The sequence below is a fragment of the Adiantum capillus-veneris genome, chromosome 19 (genome assembly GCF_014529385.1).
Source record: "Adiantum capillus-veneris isolate H3 chromosome 19, ASM1452938v2, whole genome shotgun sequence".
In the NCBI taxonomy this organism is placed as follows: Eukaryota; Viridiplantae; Streptophyta; class Polypodiopsida; order Polypodiales; family Pteridaceae; genus Adiantum; species Adiantum capillus-veneris.
In genome coordinates this window covers 126,154,211-126,175,682 of record NC_140949.1, presented here as the reverse complement: position 1 = coordinate 126,175,682, position 21,472 = coordinate 126,154,211, and the positions used below count along the sequence as shown (strand labels likewise).

Genomic DNA, 21,472 nt, shown 5'->3' with positions numbered 1-21,472 from the left:
GCAAACCCGAAGGTGGCCATCATGAGCCAATTATACAATCAGTACTTCCACATGTGTACCAAGCGGCCACAGAAATACAGGATGCCACCTGGAGCTATTGCCACCACTTTCACTTGGGCGACGCAGAAGTGCTACCCGAGAGAGATAAACTATGCCGCTTACATTCACTACAACCTTGTGAGAATGGGTACTAAAAATCCCACTTATATTGTGCCTGGTGAGTTGATAACCAAAGTCATCTATAAAGCATTGGATGCCAAGGGAAATTGGCCTCTACCTCCCTCCCAAAATGATTGGCTCAAGCTGAAGGAAGACAAAGAAGAAGAGCCTCCTAAGGATCCAAGGGTAGCCACAAGGTTGAAGTGCCATTTAGAGATAGTGCCAGAATAGCCTCCACAGCCCAAGAAGGGGAAGAAAGAAACTCTACAGGTGCCAGTATAGGAAACAAAGTCACAGAAAGCAGTAAGGCTGGAAAGACTAATGGAGAGTTTCAGAGCTGAGAGGATGCTAAAAGGGGATCTAAGCGAATTACGGAAGCCCTCACTTGAGGCTATGTCTCGATCTTCTCGAAGGACTAAAAGGGATCGCTTTGAATATTATATCAAGAATTTGGAGATCTTAGATGCTACAGCTGAGAATATCCCAAACATACCTTTTACCGAAGAAGAAGTTGATGATGTGAGGCGGCAACTGCCAGAAGATCAGGAAGGGGAAGAAAGAGAGAGGAAAACAAAAGCTGACCGGGATTTAAAAAAGAAACCATCAACCCCGCCATCAAGCCGAGAGTCAAGTCTTCCACCATCAACACCTCCTCCTAGTCCTCCTCAACCCCGAGAAACTGAGGAGTTGAACAAATCTGATGGGCAACAAGACTCCAAGGAAGAGGAGAACAAAGAGGAAGAGCAGAAGGCAGAAATTGAACCAAAAGATGAGAAGCCAGATCCAGAAGAAAAAAACTATAGAATATTCCTTGATCTACTAGCTGCTGGATACTCTCGAGAAGAGGCAGCTAATGCAACTTTTCAGTTGTCTAGCACTAGGCCCAAAGAATATATGCTGAGCCCTCGATTGGTGGAGTTGAAGGAAATGGCCATAGATACAATGGATTTAAAGCCACAAGCCAATGATTGGGATGAGGTGATGCAAAGACTCATTGGGCTCAGAGCAAGGTCTATGGCTACTGAGATTGAGTGTGATAATCTCAAAGCAAATGAAGTTCAAATCAAAGCCGAGGTGGACTCGCTGCAAAAGTAGGACCAAGAGAACACACAGAAGCAAGCCAAGCTGCAAGCTGATCTGGACGCGGCACTAAAAAGATGCCAAGAGCTAGAAAGAGTCAGACAGCAGGCCAAAAGCTTCAAAGAGTAGATGAGGAGTATAAGAAAATCAGCAAATCACTTACGGATGCGGAGAAAGAAAGAGACAACTTGACACTCCAGCTTGCTGATGAGTCCAAAGAAGTGGAGACTTTGAGGAATGATAAGGAGAAAGCTGAGCTAGAACATGAGGCCAGCCATGACGAAGTTATAGAGCTGAAAGATAAAATAAAAGTGAAAGATCAGACAATCCAGAGGCTAAGGGCATCTCCGAGAAGATTCAGAGCCACTACCTCAACTAGCACCGCTTCAGAGAAGGATATGTATGAAGAACAAATGAAGGAACTCCAAAAGGAGTTGACACTAGAGAAGAGACAAAGATTGATGCTAGCTGAGGGATCCCTAGTGATGCAAAGCCATTTGGAGGATGAGAACAAGGCCATGAAAGATGAGCTAGCAGCCTTGAAAAAGAAGATGGACGAGGATCTCAAGAAGATGCAAATTGAAAATGAAGACACCAAGAAGAAGCTAGAAGAGGCTGAGAAAGCCAATGCTGAATTGAACGACCTTTTAGTGACCATGGGGGATCAAGCTGAACAGGAAAAGAAAGCATATCAAAAGCAGATTGATGAGCTAAAAGGCCAACATCAGACTGAAGAGCCACACTTGAGCACATGGCCAGCAACCATGGAAGGAATTGATATAGAAAATGTGTCAGATCCAGTGGAGACAACAATGCAAGAGGACATCCTTGTGGGACCATCCCAAGAGCCCCGGGATCTGACACAAGAAGAAGAAGACAATCTACAAAAGGCAATAGAAGCGGCCATAAAAGACACCGCCAAAGAAGCAATGCAGTGGGAGCAGAGGGTATTGAAGTCTATGACCATTCAGAAATTAGATGCAAATGTCGTTCGACATGAATGGCTACAACCCTCTCTCCCATATCCTCTTCTCAAGTATGAAACTGCTACAATAAACAAGATGATTAAAGAGGAGCCGATAGTGCCACTATACGAAGAAGATATCACCAAACCAGAAGGTGTTAAGCTTATTGTGGACTCTCAGCCAAAATGGAGAAAGGCATGGCTAACTAAATACCCAAAGTATTTAGTACATCTGATAGAGGCGCCTAAAATAATCAGAGACAACCTTAGCTTTTGCCCTCTACCAAGGATGCGGACTTGGAAAGAACAAGAACTGCTGAAGAAAAGCCACCCCACGTGGCTCAACTACCCAAAGCTACCAAGCTTGAAGGCAGGTGAGAGAATGAGTGAGCAATACATGGTGAAAACCCTAACGGGCGCCATTAAATTGTTCACTGGCTTGCCTGACCTCTCTTGCATTATGCTCATGAAGATTCCCTAATTGAGAAGAAACCGTCATTTCACCTTTGTAAATAGTGGGGCTTGGAGAAGCTTCCAAATTGTATCCCATTTTTGACATTTAGACTTAGTGAATGGTTAAATTGGAACATTAGGGTTTGAGATTGTAAGGTATTTATACCACTTTTGACCTTAATGCAAAAAAACCTTTTGTCATTTTATATAAGTTTTGTCTGTGTGAGTTGAGCGTACTCTATGTACGAGAGAGAGTGAGAGTTTATCTTGATGCTACGCACACACTGGTGGTCGGAATCAAGTGCGGAGAAGTGCAACGTGTTGCCCCCGAAGAGAGCTACGCGCCAACACCTACATTGCAGGTGTACGACCCGGCTATGCGAGATCAACCTACAAGCTATATCTGGTGATTCGGTGAGCATACATTGTCCGTTTTCTGCATTTCAGCATATCCATGCGTTCCCAATGAGTAGAGCTACACATTAGGCACTTTAGTTTTCGAAAACGATGACCTGTAAAAATCTGTCAGACATCCTACGTGATTCTGCACCGGGTGTTTAGGGTTGGGGTTTTGGGTCACGGACCTTAGGGAGAGCGACCTATTGGTGTTAATAGGATTTCCCTCAAGTTTCGTAGTGTTTCGAGAACGTTTGATGGGTATTTGGCTCTTGAAAGCGTTGTAGGAAATCTCCTCTTGTGTACTCTTAAAGGCTGTAACTTAGACATTGGGTAGAGACCTCTGTAGGAAGTAGTCAATAGTCGGTCGAATGTAGGTTGACACCCTATGCTTGCTTCCACGCGCTTGCGGGTCGAGCTTCGTCCTTAGCTGACAAATCTTATTAGGTGAGTTCTCGCTGTGTTGACGTCCGTCGCGGCGTATCTGCCAACAGGGAATGAGAGTGGTATTTTCCATTGGTGGAGTTTGCTTACAACATTTTTCACACTTCAACCAAGGAGGCACAATTTTAGATTTTCAAGGGTGTAAAAAAGGTTCCCCGTATTTTATGCACCAAGGACAAGACTTTCTAGGCACATCATTGTAACATTTAATGGCCTAATAACTTATGTGTAGCGGAAATTAGCATGAACATAGTGGGCATTTCATTAGAATAGATTCCTAATGAGAATTACAAGAGTGCTTGGGTGGAGAGAGCAACAAAAAGCATAACACCTAGTTAGATAGCATCGACAATACTTTCAAAAGAGAGAGCAATTAAGCTATTGACAACAGTTGAGGACCGGATTTTCATGGAGCCGGTCCCCCCTCCAAAAGGCTTTGTATTATGGTTTCTCCCATCAAGAGAGACATTGTACAATACAATTCTTTGTGTTCCTTCAAGACTAGCTAGTGCAATGAAGATGGAAACTTCATGCACTAAGCAAAACACTTAACAAACACAACTTGAATTATCCCCGTTCTCAGACCCAAGACCACACACCTTCGAAGATGGTGAGAGCTAGCAGGGTATGAGAGTAGATTGAGAGGAACAAGGAGTATCTTACGAGAAAGATGTACATCTCCTCACATAATCACTCATATGTAGCATAGCTTAGCTTAGTAATTAGCTTGGTAGAGGAGATAAGCATGCATTGAAGCTTGGCTCTTGGTTGGATTTGCATCCACATGCCAAGAGAGTGTTGATGTAGGCTTCTATCTCACAAGCTTGGAGTAGGTGATGAGTTCTCCATTAAAGCTTGGGAAGAGATAGTCTTCTTTTTCTTCACACATGAGCTTGTGTGAGTGTGTGTGTGATAATGCCTTGCAAAAATCAGCCCCCTCTCTCTCTTGGGTGAGCCCTCTTGCTAAATGCTCTTCCTGAAGCCTCATTGGCCCTCCCCAAGTCAAGCCAATTACAATTAAGCAGCATAAGTGATAGCCTTCTGACATATGTCCCCCTTTCCCCTTTTGTGAGAGCTTTAGGTAATTAAATAATTAAACTAAACTCTCATTGGACCCCTTTGCCTCCTGGCCAATAGGAATCAGGCAAACCATGGGGCTCCTGAATGCTCATTGGACCCCTTGGGAGACTGCCCAATAGTCTTCTAGGAGACTTAATTCTCATTGGTTTCTTTTATTAAATGTTTTTAAATTAATTAAACTAGATTTACTCTAGCTTAATTTTCATTGGTCCACTTCAAGGGTCATCCAATAGAAATTGGGCACACCTTGTGGGCATCTAGCCTAGGGAGCTGACATGTGTCCCTCATTCCCTTTGTGTAAAGGGAGCCTGTGTGTGTGTGGCTTTCTCTCTCATCCCCTACCTTTAGGGCTCGCCCCCTCCCATGTAGGGATGTGCAAAGACTTTTAGGGCACACACAAAGCATCCAATTTTCCCTAGGGTTGACCTTTGGACACAACCTTTGAATTTTGGAACCTTAGCATTTTGGAAGTCTTAATGGGCTGAACCTTAGGGTCTTTTTAGCCCATTGTTGCACATGGCTCTTTTGCAGATGGCCCCCCCTTTGGATCCCTATTGTGGTCGGTCTGCTAGCTTAACCAATATTCTAGCTTTTTCTCCCCTGGCCTTCCCCACATTAAATGATCAGTTTAATATGAGAAAATTATTTAGGAGAATTAGATATTGATTATTATGACACATCATTGTATTTAGTATGTGGAGACTTTCTATGCAAAGATTATGAAGCTTTGCAAAATTCTCAACAATGTCACAAGAAAGGCGTAGATAAGCATCATAGTGACTTGTAGTTGAAGTAAGGTCATCGGGTGCTTCTTCATTTTAAGAAACCACACCTTATGAAAATGAAGGGTAATGAGAAGCTTTTCCAAAGCTAAGTATGCGATACTATAGGCCCTTCATTATTTTTGCAAAGATCAACATGTGTCCTTTTGACTAGAGTTACCGAACACTAAGAGGATTCAGAATGCATTTCATGTGAGTCTATTGAGATCTTTCAAGGAAGAAATGACAAAGGACAGGAAGCTTGAGGAGCAACTAGAGATAGAAGAAACCAATAAGATTCTTATACCAGAGTAGGTCTTAGCACACAAGGAAAGGAAAGTGAAGGATGGTCCGCAAGCATTTGGTCAAGTTTAGGAACTATCAAGCTCTTGATGCAAATTGGATGGAGGAGGAGGAATTGGTAGATGCGCCTCAATTGTTGGAGCTTTATCGTGAGGCTTTTGGTTTGGCATCGACTATTCCAAGTGTGCATGTCAAATTGGTTGATTGAACCTGGTTCGGTGGGTTGCAGGAGAGGGGAGTCACTCCAATCCTTTATCACTGATTATCCAAAGGAGAATAGAGTCAACCAATTTTAATACAAGATTTTGGGGGTGCTAACAGGTTGACAGTACTTTGCCTAGCGACTTTATGATATGTACATAAAGAGTTCCCATAAGTTGTGGGCTTGTGGTCCTAAAGAATGGAATGAAACATGTACTCTTTTATGTATTTTTTTGTTTGAGCATGTGTTAATGATAAAACGGCTACAACATTTTATCTTGGGACGTGAATATGGATTGACAAGATTTAGTACTACTTAGTACATCAAGACATTTATAAATAATCAATACGGATTGGATGTGATGGCTAAATAAGTCATAATGATCATAGTTCATGTCTAAGATCCCAATGAGGATAGTGATGTGATTGTAATTGTGATTGTTTATTGATGTGTCTTTATGTGAGTGCATAGTTTGAAGTAGTCAAATGCATGTTAGCATAGAGTCATTGTCTATCAAAATATTTTCTACCTAATGTCTCTTTTGCACGCGTAATCAAGGATGATTACTCTTTTTTAAGAGGGGGGTATGTCACAGTCATTGGCATGGCACTTCTCACCCACCGCATAAAAGAGATTTTTGTTGAGGATGACATGGTTATTGTACAATGTTGACATGTAACCTTTGTATTTTGCACAACGTTTTGAAACTGGTCTCATGAAATCATGGCTACATAATTTTTGGTCATGTTTTTAATATCGGAATGCTTTTCATCGGCATCTTCTTTTTAGGGCTTTTGTAACCTATAAAGAAGGCCTAGGGAGACCACTCTAGTCAAATTAGTGTATGGCTACATAGAAACAGAGTGGCTCCCTAGTAGTTGTACTCTATATTCATCAATATAAGAAGAAGTACCAAAAGCGAGGTCATACTTTGGGGCCAGTGCATTTGAAAGCAAAACTCCGTCGCTTTGTGTTTCGACTGCTTTGAAATTGATATGTTGACATTATGTTCCGTTCTTGTGTGTTGTTGAGGATTTACCATCATGTCAGTGCCAAGCCAATTACAATTGTGTCATCCACAAGTGAACCTTATCTTGATTAGTCAAGATGAATCTGTTGTTGTGAAAGATGTAGTTTAGCATTTGTTAGCATATACCAAGGAGAATGATGTGATCTCACAGAATATATGTGTCAATATGTTTTTGCCTCTATTAAAGGATGGAAATGTGAATGTAATTCATAGTGAGACACATGTACATGTTTTAAATGACATTACAAATCAACCAATTTCTCACAACAATGTACAAGATGTGATTGGGGGATAGGGTTGAAATGAACATGCTATTGGTATTTCAAAACAGATGTTGCAAACTTTGCATAACACTAAATTGGATGCACCTTTGCCTTCATTCAGGTTCTCAACATGTATCTTAGCAAGTGTATCCAATATATGTGATGAGGAAAACGCTTACAAAAATTAGAAACTAGCTAGTTGTAATGCAATTTGAGTATGATGCTATTGTGAAGAATGACACATGGTCTTTGTGTGAATTGCCTCCTAACAAAAAGCCCATTGGGAGTAAGTGGATTTTCAAGTTGAAACATAAGCATGATGGTAGTGTTGATCGCTATAAGGCTAGACTTGTGGCAAAAGGGTTTGCCCCAGAGAATAGCCTTAATTTTGGTGAGAGAGTTTGTCTCCCACTTGTTGTAGGACTACAATTCATAGCATTAGTGTATTCATACCTCATAATGGTTGGAATGTACATCGGTTGGACATAAAGACTACATTTTTTGAGAGGTGATTTGCATGAGGAAGAATAGGTAGTGCAACATTGTGGGTTTTCAAAAAAGAACAAGAAAACAAGGCGTGCATGCTTGAAAATGCATCATAATGTCTCAAGCAAGCTCAATTTGCCTGGTATTAAAGACCCGTGCTTATTTATTTGGCTACACATGGGGTTTCAAAATAGTCCGACTAAGAGAACTTTGTATGCCAAGCATGGAAATGTTTGATCATGCTCTATGTTGTTGACATGTTGCTTCCCAAGACCATCTTACTAATTTTAAGGCTAATTTGAATGCAGCTTTTGAAATCTTAGACTTGGGGCTCTTGCATAATTATTTGGGTAGGTTGATGGAGGTCCCGTTTCATGTCAAACAAAGTACATTTAGAAATTTTCCCATAGATTTTTTGGCCTCAAAAACTGCAAGCCCTTTACTACTCCTATGGAGACAGCTTTTTTTGGGAGCTTAGTCATCATGATGATGGAAACTACTTTGACGTCACTCTCTATCAACAAGCTATTGGTTTCTTGATGCATAAATATGAGGCCCAATGTTCAATATGGAATCTTGCACGTGAGCATATTTATGTATAGTTGGGGGTCTATGCATTGGTAGGAAGTTAAGTGGATCTTTCACTACTTGGATGGCACTATAAATCTTGGATTGTTTTATCCCAAGGGGGAATAATTGTTGCCAAATTTAGATGCTTCTGTAGAGTCATGTCGGGTTGATTTCTATGTGTCTACTAGTGGTTTTTGTTTCATGCTCGGCGGCTCATGGATATCTTGGTTGAGCAATAAGTAGCTTACACTTGCCACTTCTAGTTATCAGGCTAAGCACATGGCAACTTTCACTGCTACTGTTGAGTGTGTTTGGCTCAAAGGTTTCATGATTGACTTTGGTGTTGTTGCCACCACTATCTTTAGAATAGTCGGGGTGCTATAGCAGGTTGTGAGAAACCTAGTGTTCCATGCTCATGCGTTTTCATTATGTCAAGGAACTCTCTATAGGAGAGGTGTGCCTTCACAGATGAACCATGCTAACCTTCTCACCAAGCTGAGAAGTTTAAAGCTTCTTGCAAAGCTTTGGGCTTACTCCCCTTTGGCAATTGATCACATATAGTGTGGAACTTAACGATACATGGGTGCCATCACTTGTTCACTACATCACCCCCCATGAGTGAGAGAGAGAGAGAGAGAGAGAGAGAGAGAGAGAGAGGGCATATTATGGTATTGTTGTGTATAACCACACTTCGGACCATCATTTTGGGGTACTTTTTTCCTTCACTACAAGGTTTTTGTTGTTGGGCTTGTGTACACGCCTATCATTCTAGGGCAACCCTTATCTTTGCCTTAAGAATCTATAATACTACCTCCTATGTTGTATGCTCTTGAGAATCTCCTTCTTCTTCTCTAACTTTGCTTGCATTCTTGCGACCGTATGTCCACCATCGTGTTCTAGCTCTTGGATAGCACCTCTTCATAGCTTTTGAAAGAAAAAAAATTCTTCTTGGGTCCCAAAGTGATTCTTCCAACACCTTTGGGAACTTATAAACAAGCTCAACAATACAAGTGGTGACTTGTGAGTGTTACCTTAGCTACTTGGGCTAAGGTAAATTTTACATTCGAAAGTGAGATAACCTACAAAATTTTGAAAAAATTAGTGTAATTCGGTGTTAAAACCTTCAATTTTTGTCAATTTACCTCTGTTATTTCATATATATAGGTTTGCCAAGTTTTTGGAAAAATGTTTTTTTCGAGCACTGCCATAAACTATTGCTTTTGTTGAATTTATTCTATTAACTATCATTACTAAGTTCTTTTTCTTTTCATTTGTATTAAGTATACTTAGAATGAAGAGGACTCAATATAGGTGGTGAAGAGAGAGAGAGAGAGAGAGAGAGAGAGAGAGAGAGAGAGTAATTAAGCAAACAATGGAGTAGAACAAACAAATGATTAAAAGTAGGAGCTCGAGGATTAAGAGATGCTAATCTCCTATGTTGCACGAAACGCCACCCCTAGTAGCTGGAAACGCACTTCTGCGATTCTGGCCGGGGTATACGTTTCGCGATATCCCCATCCACTCTAACTATGAGTCCTACACTTAAAATGTTGCCCCAGCCAAGAGATCTTGCCTATGGTATCACATACTCATTTGAAGAGGTGATGCTAAATGTGGGAAAGTACACAAGTATCCTATGGTCTATGAAAGTAAAAAATCTTGGCACTGCAGTAAAGAATGAAACAATTTTTCCTCACACATAATGTCATCATTAAAAGTATGCTATATTGATTCGAAAAGGGTTTTGGCTGCAAGAAGACAACAGAGTCATTCACCTAAAGCATGCCTAGTTAACTGGAGCCATTACATCACATGCCTGCTCTATGCATGCAAGCTCTCCACCCTCGGCTCAGGCTACTCTCTGTATCAACAGCCATAGCTGTCCTTAATTTGAAATCATATTTGTGGCAAACTTTACAAGAGGATGCAAGACTCATATTTGACACCAGTGGTTGAGACAAGGCGACCCTACACGTGGATATACAGATCCATCAATGCTTCTCCCAAAGAACCCTGTCCTTGACCCTGCAGGAGAAACCAACCAGCCACTTTTCAACATGACTGATGCTAGCATAAGAGTATGGGACCCAAGTAGACAGAAGTACACGAAATACACATCTTCAGATGCTTCATGTTCAATGGATAAGACATAAAAAGCACAAAGATAATAGTCGAATCCATCTTGTTAAGTCCTAGACTCGACAATATGCAAGGCTGCCATGCTTATCAATAAGGGTAGAATGCTTGGTTTCTGAACAGAATATGAAAGACTCCTTGAATCTAGTGTCACAATGATGCAAAGGCACAGTTCAAATCAATTTGGCCTCTGATATCGCATCGAGTTCAGGTGCAGAATGTAGAATGAGTCTTTAGTACACACATTCTTTTTGTGATACTGATAAACTGCTACTGTGGACGTGATAACCCACAAGCCAAAGTACGCATTACAGACCAGAGTATGCAGCACTTTCACTTCACGTCAAACAAGAACAAAATGCCCAGACATAGGTGAGTAATACCTGCTCAGATATGACCAGCCATGCAGCTCCAAAATTCTCAACAGATAAAAAAAAAGAAATTGGATATAGTGGTTGTTTCCAAAATCCACACCAAGAAACTTTTGTCCCTTAGCAGCCTATCTGATTCCAAAAACTTCCTTGCATCTACACAGAAAAAATCAAGCTAATCAGAAAAGATTTCAAAATAGAACTCTTATTGACTCTGAATATCAATTTTTGGGTTGTAATGAAGCCAAAAGGGAGGGAGGCTAAACAGAGGCGGAAGATAAACAAAACGACCAAAAGTATTCAGTAATGATTGGAGAAAGCAACAATTTCTAAACCCACAATGATACTGGGAACTTCACCCAATGTTACTAGATCAAAGCAAGAAGTTCTTTTAATCAGGAAAATTCTAACCATAACGATACTAGTACATGCAAAAAGATACTTTTACATGTCAAGGAAGGTATTGATTGCAGTGATGAATAAAGAGTAACAACAACCAGTGAATGGAATACCTGCTTTACATATAAGGGTTCAGAAGAGTAGAAGCTGCAAATTAGGATGACTTTTTCGCTTTCTGACCGTCCTTCCACCAAGTTAGCAAGTGAAACTTGTACCTCTTCAGCCATAAAAGAAACCCTTCTTTGATGCCTGCAAGAGTAGGAAGCCTATCAATGTTGACTTCCAGATCATCTGCCCGTCTCATCATGAGTTGGAAGTTCAATTCACAAAATTCGCGATAATGTAGGCTTCCATAGCTTTGCCAAACGACTTCCAAGCCTTCAGTCTTCACCGACTGATTTTTGGACACCTTAGCATTTTTCCAGATGTCCATGCCGTGGACAGACTTGTTGCGAGATCCCTTAAGCTCTTCAGCATATTGGACGAGCATTGCACTAACTGCACTTGTGCCAGCGTCAAGCAACAAAGACAATGCTGTCTCTGCAGTTTTCAAAAGTGCAGCAAGGAAAGGATGGGAATCAGGACCTTTGTACTTCTTTTGGAGACCTTCGACCTTGTGCTTCTTTAGCCATCTCCTGCAGGCTAAGTAGCTCACGTCCTCCAAGGATTCAGCCTTCCAAAACAGAAGCTTCAAGTCCTCAGCTTGTAATGAAGTGCTCCCATGGTAAGGAGGTGGTTGACACTTCCATGAGACGTAAGCTTGAGCCAAGGTTTCCTCGTTGGACAAAATTGCATCCTGCACAGCTTGCAAATAGCTGGAATTGTCTGATCCTTCTCCTGCTTCTTTCTCCTGGCCCTCCCCTCTCTCAACTAAGACTCTCAACACTAGCTTCAGCAGATGATCCGTCTCCACAAGCGTTGTGTCAAGACAGTCATATGCAGCCACCAATCTCGTGATTCCTCTGTCGTGGTACAAGATGGCCTCCCCTTCAACTTTAGACTTGAAATTTTCGAGATCTTCCACCTTACATCGCAAATTTGCCAATTCTGCCCTATGTTTTTCATCACTCGCCTGAAACTGAGAGATGAAATTCTTCAGGATGCTAGACACGGCTCCTGCCTCACTTCGAAACATGGAATCCTGTTCATGATCCAGTGTGGTGTTCTTCTTCACAGTGAGAATGGCGTCTAGCGAGAGCCTTCTCTCACTTGCAATGACTTTGCCACAAAGATTGCGGGCTTCAATGTTCTCCTTGCCAAACGTGTCTTCGAACGCTTGAATTTCGGCAGGAGACGCTGCTGCGGGCAGGTGTCCTAACAGGTGGACTGCCATGGATGCGGAGCAGATGGACTGTGGACGGCTATGTGGAGAGAGAGAGAGAGAGAGAGAGAGAGAGAGTGGACGGCTATGGAGAGAGAGAGAGAGATTCTGACAAAACAGCTACGTCTTTTTGTTTTGGCCAGTAGCCCTTATGTATGTATTTTGGCGGGCCTGCCCTTCATGAAAAAAAAAGAAGGAAAAGCTGCTTTTGTTTTTTGATTGGTCAAGGAGGAGGTACCAACTGGATTTTGTAGAAATCGTAAAATGGCTCATTAAGTTTAGAGGCAGCGAACTTGGGGGGTGGATTCTAGACCATCTACTGCACCATTTTGATCGTGAAGAGGCACAAATGGAAGCTCTGCACAACACCTCTGTCCATAGCAAAAATCTGAGCGCGATCGGCAATCCAACGACGAAGTACGAGGCGACGTTTGAAATTGTGTGTAAAAAAAAGGGCACCAATTTCAACACTACCAAGGGGAGATTTAGAGTCATTGCGCCAACAAGAATAGTGAGGATGCTACCACGACTCAACTAACCACACAGGTACTCATCATCGCATGCCTCAAAACTGGAACCAAAAGGCCTTTTTTGAAGGGGTAAGACTCATCTCTGTATAGGGGGACATCTTTTTATTGGCCCTCTAACCCTATTGGAAGGTGGAAATAGGAAGGGTGAGAGATCGAGGGGAAAAGGGAAGGGTGGAAGAATCTCTCACACGCGTGGCTTGGCATGCCATATTTCTCTCTCTCTCTCTCTCTCTCTCTCTCTCTCTCATGCGATGTTGTAAGGCCCACTCTCCCTCTCTCCCTTGCGTGATGCTACAAGGATCTCTCTCTCTCTCTCTCTCTCTCTCTCTCTCTCTCTCTCATGTTATCATGCAGGCCAGTCGAGATCTCTCTCTCTCTCTCTCTCTCTCTCTCTCTCTCTCATGTTATCATGCAGGCTAGTCGAGATCTCTCTCTCCCTCGCGAAGCCCTAGCGCAGGGGCTGATTGCTTGCTTTTAAAAAAAAAGGGGGGGGGGGGGGGGATCTTGTTAATATAACATTCTATTTTCATGTGAGCCAGTAAGAGTGCTTCATTAGATTTGCCAAGTATGTGCCAACGTTTTTTTTAAAAAGAAAGTACAAAGCGAATCAAAACAGATTCAAAGAGCTCGAAAAATAGTAGCGTTGTTGAGTGGATGACCTTTGGAGACTCTCTCCCTTTCTCGCAGTTGCAAACGACGCTTGGTTGCATGCTAACCCACGTCTCTTCTCTCTCTCTCTCTCTCTCTCTCTCTCTCTCTCTCTCTCTCTCTCTCTCTCGGAGACTACCTATGCAAGGCTCTATGTGTGTGTGTGTCTTCTCATGATGATGGAAGTTGTAAATTATGGCATAGCTTCACGCAATGTAGGTTAAGGTTGTTGAGTATAGCTTTAGTTTGCTAGAGGTTTTACGACCCTCCCTGTGTGTGTGTGTGTGTGTGTGTGTGTGTGTGTGTGTGTGTGAGGAGGAAGACCTAGGGCTTGGGGGAAGTGTAGCCTCTATAAAAGCTGAGGAGGATGGTGAAGAGAAGGGGCAAGAGGTGCATGTGAAAGCTGAGGAAGATGGGTATGCAACCTGCATACAAAGGACAAGGGGAACATACGCAGGGTTGAGGGAATTTGACATCTTTAAATTATTAGTAGTATTTTTAAAAAAGCGAGCCAATATGCCAATATAACAAAGCATTCATTCCAATTTCCCCCTTACAAACAAAAAAAATAAAAATAAATAAATATGACCATTTAACCATTGAAGAATCACCCTTAGGACTGGAGTTGAGGAAACCCTAGCTATGGCATAGATGTATGTCAATTCATAGAGATGACACGTGTCCTCTGACGAGCTCCCCCTTCCCTGAGCGAATTGTCTCTTCGCATGGGGTAGGTGAGGCCTCTCTCCTCGTCTGCCTATGCGAAAACAAAGGCACTTTGTTCGTGACTGTCCAATCAAATCAGGCAATGAGAAACCTCAAAAAAAGGATACTCCTACACCTCCCCCTGGCCCAAGAATAGTCCCCAAATGGTTGGTCTCCAAACAGGCACCTCCTCCTCAGTCAAGCAAAGATGCCCTACCAAGGAAACCTCCTCCCAAGAGCTTTACCAAAACTTCGAATTGGTTTGCTCTGTTTGCTCCTCTATCAGATGAGGATGATTAGGCAAGTGATTTCATCCTCCCCACTCAGTTTCACACTAATGTTGGGGAAGATGTGGAGGTCTACTCGCTAGAATACTAGGCCAACAAACTTGATAACCACTGTATGCTTGATCTCAATAAAGAAAACCAGTGCAGAAATGACAACACCGGACCCTCTTCAGTTGCATCCTAGGGCCCTCTACATATGGAAATCCTCAAGGATAGCAAGAGAAACCAAGTTGATATCACCTCCAAGAGACAGGGCAATAGTGGGAAGAAAGATAAAAAAGTTGTCAAATGAAGATTCTATCCTGGAACATAAAGGGAATCTCCGATACCCATTAGGGAAAATTGGACTCTCAAAGGGGCCCTATAAGGAGGTTTGACTTTGCCTCTCTTGTCCAAAATGGGCAACCCGGTGAAGTACATAAATGCTTTGTCAAAGCCCTATCAACCAACATATCATTGGAAAGATCTTAGCAAGTAGGTTCTAAATCCCCTAACTCCGACAAATTTGGAGTTGATTTGTAAAAGTTATGGCCTCCCCGCTGAAGCTAAAATATGGGGGAGAGATTCCATTTATAAGACGGAGTCGTCACATCAAAAAATGAAATCTTCTAAAATATAAGGAATCTTATGGCATGCTATATATCAATGGATAGGTCTCAATAAGTACATTCTAAATCCAAAAGGTCGGACAAGTTTTGATTTCATTCGTAAAAAAATTACTGTGCGCCCATTTTGGACAAAAGGGAGAAAGTCAAAGTCTTTATAGGGCCATTTGAGAGTCCAAAATTTCCCTAATGTATAAAGTAAAAAATTCAAGTTCTTGGATTTTCCACAATCAACCTCACATAGTAGCCCTTCAAGGGATCGAGACCATTGGAGTCGACCTTTCTGCCGCCTTCGAGAGGTCTCCCAAGACCTGGAATGGATTTCCTCCACTCACCTTCAAGGCTTGGGAGGGACAGCCATTGGATTCCTTAAAGAGTGGGTTACACAAATGAAACTCAACAAGCTCCTGAACATTTCCTCTACATTGTGGATATCCATTGCCTCCATGGCAATGATCACCACATGTTCATATGCCATATCATTTGTTGTCGCAAGGAGATTTTGAAGAAAACACAGTGTAGCACAGGAGTTAAACAAAGAGTTCTTAAGTATTGAAAATAATATAATAAAAACACCTAGACAAATATATCAAAGAATATAAAAACTTATGTTGGATAAAGGCCAAGTGGCCATCCGCCCACGTGAACTAACCCTACACTAACTTAACTCACTCTTTCTATATTAATAAAGAAATACTCTTACACTGTTGCAAAGAGTTTTCCCCCCAATTCTCCTCTTATTCTTCTCTTTCCCTCTTGCTTGCACGCACGTGCGCACGACTTTCCAAGCCTTTCGATCAGAGCGCATGGCGATGGCGGAGAGCACATCGACGTTGTGGCGGAGATTGCGATGAAGCTGCGAAACGTTCAACATTGTTTTATAGAAAAAATTTGGCTAAGTAAGAGGTAAATTTTCAGCTTGACTCGGCAAAGCGTATTGAAAACATTTTGATCTACAACTTTCTAGTTGAAAGTTTTTCCAAATTGAGCACCGATTTTGTTGTACGTTTGGCAGACTGCTTGGAGATCTAGGGTACACAGTTGCAAATTTTTGCAGATTTATTTTGACTTGTAAAAATAGCTCGTCTCATGCCCATTGTAATCGGACCTAACCATTTTTTCGTAATCTACAACTTTGCAGAAGGAAGTTTTTGCAAACTCTAAGTGGTTTGAGAGATATGGGTCAATCGGTTGCAGGGTGCTCGAAAAGTTGAAGATTATGTATGCCTACTGTAATGATTGGCTAGAGTGTGGTAGAAACTCCTACTTTCGTAGGTTCACCTAGACATGCATGGACTTTGTCTCACTATTGGCAGCTACTCCTACTTCCGTAGGTTCACCTAGACATGCATGGACTTTGTCTCACTATTGGTAGCTAGACAGTAGTGCTTTACGCCATACTAATCCTCGTAGGGAATGATTTAGCACGTCTTCTAGTCTAAGACAGGATGGTGTTCATAGTGTGGGTGACATTCATTTGCACTTTGCTAATGGGAATATGATTGTGCTTCATAATGTTCAGTATGTGCCTGATGCTCGTAGGAGTTTGATCTCCATCTAGCAGCTTAGAGATCATGAGTGTCATTTTCACTTGACTAAAGAGTCTTACTTAATGAGGAGAGGTTTTCTTGTGATAGTGCGAGGCCATCGGGGTGATCGTTTGACTCTTCTCTACGTTATTGGTGTTAGAGATGCAATAGTCTCTGTGAGTCCATTGCCATGCAGACACTCGCAGTCTAGGCGAGTATACTTTGCTAATGAGTTGTCAACTGTTGGGGACTTTCTAAACATCGTGTGCGAGCCACAAGGCTAAAAGCACACAACTTGCGCATATAGGCAAGCTCTTCAACTTGCGCATACATAATCTTCAACTTTTCAAGCACCCTACAGCGTGTCACTCACACTCTACCACACATTGGCTAGAGTGATGTAAATTTCGTCCTCATAATTCAGGAAGGTATGTTGAAAAAGTAGGAACTTGGTGGGTCCACTCGTATGGGTCTTGTAGTAGTTAAACATCTTGATGAGAGTAGTGGTCCATGGATGTGCTCTTAATCAAGATGTTTAATTCTATAAGATGTTGCACTTGTCCTTTGCAAGAGCTCGACTCTTTAGCTTCACTCGAGCACTGCAAAATCAACCAAAAATGGCACAGTAACTGTATTCTCATAAGAACATGGATAATTAAAAGGCATATACAGTGAATAAGCACACAGAATGATTGGTAACATAATATTAAACAATTTGTTGATCAGTAAACATTAAGATGCAATATAATCAAACACATAAGCACTTGTAAAGGTCAACAAATCAAAAAGTCTAGGGTCGCTAATTTCACTATCGATAGGTACTAAAGGTCAACTATTAATACCATGGGCAAGAGGCAGATTGCCGAAATTAGCCACACAAGATAGCCAGTTTGAAAGATGGACACTTCGTGTTCAAGATGCAAATCTAAGGACCATATCTCCACTGAATGTCCACAATGTACCTAATGCAAGGCCTTTGGTCACCTATGGAATAATTGTGGCATCAGAATTCACCACTTTAAGAAAGGAAAAGATATGTCAGTGGTTGCCTACACTGAACCAGTGAAGGTAGAACGAGTCAAAATAGCTCAAGAGGAGAGACCAGGTACCAGTGGTACTGGTCAGGGACGTGGCCGATACCAACCAGGAATGAGCAGAGGTAGAGGAAGAGGCAACTTCTAGAATAGGAGCATGAATTGATATACTTGTGGGAAGTATGGCCATTTTGCGGCCCAATGCCCAGATGCACCTGCAACGACTACTACTGAGGCTAAGGCACCAGAGCTAGTCCCAGTCAGGGTAGTTACTAGGAGCAAGGGGGTAGTCATTGAAGAAATCCCAGACACTTCAGAAGCACCAGTCAATCCTAGCAGCAGCAAGTGGGCTTAACAAAGAGAAGTTTGGAAGGCCAAAGGTAAAGAAAAGGTGGTAGATGAGTGGCAAGAGCAGAGGGAACTAGAACCTAAAATCACGGAGGATTTAGCCAAGAAGCTGCCAGAGCAGCCAGAAAGTTCCGAATCTAGAGTCATTCAGAGGATACCATCCCAATCAACTGATAAATATCAGTCAGTACCGGGCATGACTGAGACCATGCTGGCTATGGTACATGGACTAGCTGATGAAATGGGAGTGGATGGAAAGAGTGGAAGCACTGCAAAAGAAGAATGGCAGTGAGAAGATACCAGTTCTTCAAGCTCTGACAATCAGTCTGACCAAGAGAGAGAAGAAATTCATGTGAAAATTTGTGATAGAATTCAGAAGCTGATGGTAGAGCTGGAGGATATAAGAAAAACCTTGCCTGAGGTGGCCAACTTTATCAGACAGCGCAGGAAAGCTGAGGCAGAGGCCAGAATAGTGGACCTAACGGCCATCCGAGATGATGAAGTTCCACTTATTCACGTAGACTACAAGGTCAAGAAGCAGTGGGAACCTCTCTCAAGCGTTATCCTGGATGGAGAGGCGGGAGTCAACATAATGGGAGCCAATCTTCAACAAAGAATGGGTATCACTAACATGAAACCAGCACCATTCAAAGTACGAATGGCAGATCATAGAGTCGTACAGGCGACGAGTATGATTGAAAACACGCAGATAAGAGTTGGGAGGGAGAAATTCAAAACCAGTTTCCTAGTCTTGGATGTGCAGGGAGCATATGGGATGCTACTAGGGCACCCATGGTTGAGAACAGCACATGTTGTTCATGACTATGCAAACCAAACTTTGACCATAGAAAGGGCCAGTGGGGCAAAATCCAAATCCAAACCAACAATACCAGGAGCTGGAAAAAGGAACTAAGACCGAAGGAGTTATGTCAGAAATACAGAGCCAAGAAGATCGAGCGAATGCTAGAAGCTATGAACATATTCCCTTTGGCAGAAATTGACTTGAAGGCAGTCTTGCTAAACAAAGAGCAGGCTGACAAGCAGAAGAGACAATTTCCTGATCAATTTACTGAAGTCAATACAGGGGAAAGAACAGTTCAGCTAACTGGAAGGATGGTGGAACCAGCTGATACTGGTATAGTAGAGGAACCAGTATGTTCTATAGAGTACCCAGTGGATCAGATGTGTTTGCCTGGGAACATAAAGATCTGAAGAGAGTAGATCCTGAAGTCTGTCAGCACCGAATACCACTGAAACTGGATGCTAGGCCAGTACGACTGCAAAGATACCGGATGAACCCCAACTATGCAAAGAAGGTCAAGGAGGAGATTGATAATCTTCTCAACGCTGTGTTCATTACGGAAGTGGCAAGCGGTGATTGGCTATTTCCCATAGTCGTCGTCCCCAAGAAGAATGGAAAATTGAGAGTGTGTGTCGACTATAGGAAACTAAATGCCCAAACCATTAAGGATCCATTTCCCTTGCCTTTTACTGATATGTTGCTTGATGAGATCGCAGGATATGAAATGTATAGCTTCATGGATGGTTATAGCGGCTATAACCAGTTACAGATCGCTCCTGAAGATAGAGCCAAGACCACTTTCATCACAGAGTGGGGAGCTTTCATGTATCTGATGATGCCTTTTGGCCTGTGCAATGCACCAGCTACCTTTCAGCGGTGTATGATGGAGATGTTTAATGAATTTCTTCATCGGTTCCTCGCCATTTTCATGGATGAATTCACTGTCTATTCAGATGAGGAACAGCACCTCCTATTCCTAGAAATGGTTTTCAAACGCTGTCAGGAGAAGCGGATTTGTTTGAATCCAGCCAAACCTGTTTTTCTAGTCTGGAAGGGACAACTACTGGGACATGTGGTTTCCCGCAATGGAATAGAGATGGACAATGACAAAAGACAGTGTGTTCAGCAAGCTAAAGCACCCAGAACTGCTTCAGAGTTGAGTTCTTTCTTGGGTTATGTGAATTTCTATAGAAGATTTGTACACAAGTTTGCTTCTCAAGCAGTACCACTATATGAGCTTACAAAGAAGACCAGTAAGTTCAACTGGACTGCTGAATGTGAGGAGAGTGTCCAGAATCTGAAAAAAGCCATAACCAGTAAACCAGTCCTTAGGCAGCCAAATTGGAATATTATTTTCCACGTACATGTAGATTCTTCGGGATTGGCAATGGGGGACATATTAGCTCAGCTAGATGGAAGAACAGACTATCCGGTTTATTTTGCCAGTCACAGATTCAGTCAGGCTGAACAAGGCTATACAACTACTAAGAGAGAATCCCTTGGCATGGTTTTCAACGCTACAAAGTTCAGACATTACTTGTTGGGAAAGTTATGTGGACCATCAAGCTCTTCTGTTTCTGATTAATAAAGTCATTATTCAAGGCAGGCTGATAAGATGGATGATGTTCCTTATGGAATTTGAATTCAGAATTTTCCATAGGCCTGGCCCGAAACCATTGTGGAGCTGATTTTCTTTCAAGAAGTACGGAAGGATATTCAGAATCACCCTTGAGAAATGAACCAGTGGATGCTGATTTATTTCAATTAGAGGCAGAAGAATCAGTGGATCCTGAATGGTATGATATTTATCAATTCCTTTCCCAAGGTGCCTTTCCAGAGGATTGGAAGCAGAATCGAAAGAAAACTCTGATCATAAAAAGCCTGAAATTTACTATCATAGGAGGATTACTTTATCGACTAGGTGTTGATGGTATACTTCGACGATGTGTCCCTATGGAAGGAAGAATGCAAGTAATTTCAGAAGTGCATAATGGTGAATCTGGTGGACACTTTTCCAACAAAGTAACCTATAACAAGATTCTGCAAGCTGGTCTGTGGTGGCAAACACTGATTGCTGATGTCAAAAGTTTTTGTAAAACTTGTGACATATGCCAAAGAATGGGTCGACCAACAGCTGCAGATATGACTCCCTTGATGCCAGTACAATTACTGGGGGTATTCATGAAATGAGGACTAGATTTTATGGGACCTTTTAAGAAGGTTACTCCCAGGAAGAACAAGTACATAGTAATGGCTACTTGTTATGTAACCAAGTGGGTTGAAGCTAAGGCTCTTCCTGACAACACAGCCAAGTCAACTGCAAGGTTTCTATTTGAGAATATTGTCTGCCGATATGGATGTCCAGTAGAGATTGTGACCGATCAAGGAACACATTTTATCAATGACACTATGGAAATCCTATTGGATATGCTTTCAGTCAAGCATCGGAAATCTACTCCTTACTATCCCAGATGCAATGGATAGGCTGAAAGTAGCAACAAGACAATAAAGACTATTCTCACTAAGGTGGTGCAAAAGAAACCAGACCAGTGGGATTTGAAACTTC

At 42.1% G+C, this 21,472-nt stretch overlaps 1 protein-coding gene across 1 annotated transcript; it reads right to left on the bottom strand.

Annotated features, from left to right (window-relative positions):
• Positions 1 to 9,896: 9,896 nt before the first annotated feature.
• Positions 9,897 to 12,540, bottom strand: LOC147434818 (uncharacterized). The gene is made up of 5 exons (XM_086491234.1): positions 11,313 to 12,540; positions 11,211 to 11,244; positions 10,845 to 10,854; positions 10,711 to 10,736; positions 9,897 to 10,216 (listed from the first exon to the last, which is right to left on the bottom strand). Exons 1-5 carry the CDS (start codon positions 12,428 to 12,430, stop codon positions 10,160 to 10,162), a joined length of 1,245 nt encoding a protein of 414 aa, XP_086347360.1. The 5' UTR covers positions 12,431 to 12,540; the 3' UTR covers positions 9,897 to 10,159.
• Between the last annotated feature and the right edge of the window lie 8,932 nt (positions 12,541 to 21,472).

Coding starts and splice junctions, on each gene's coding strand:
- LOC147434818 (XM_086491234.1), bottom strand. CDS start 12,430: ATGGCAGTCCACCTGTTAGGACACCTGCCCGCAGCAGCGTCTCCTGCC. Junction 11,245..11,312: donor TTTCTTTTATGGCTGAAGAG/GTACAAGTTTCA, acceptor CCTAATTTGCAG/CTTCTACTCTTCTGAACCCT. Junction 10,217..10,710: donor GGCTGGTCATATCTGAGCAG/GTATTACTCACC, acceptor TTTCTCCTGCAG/GGTCAAGGACAGGGTTCTTT.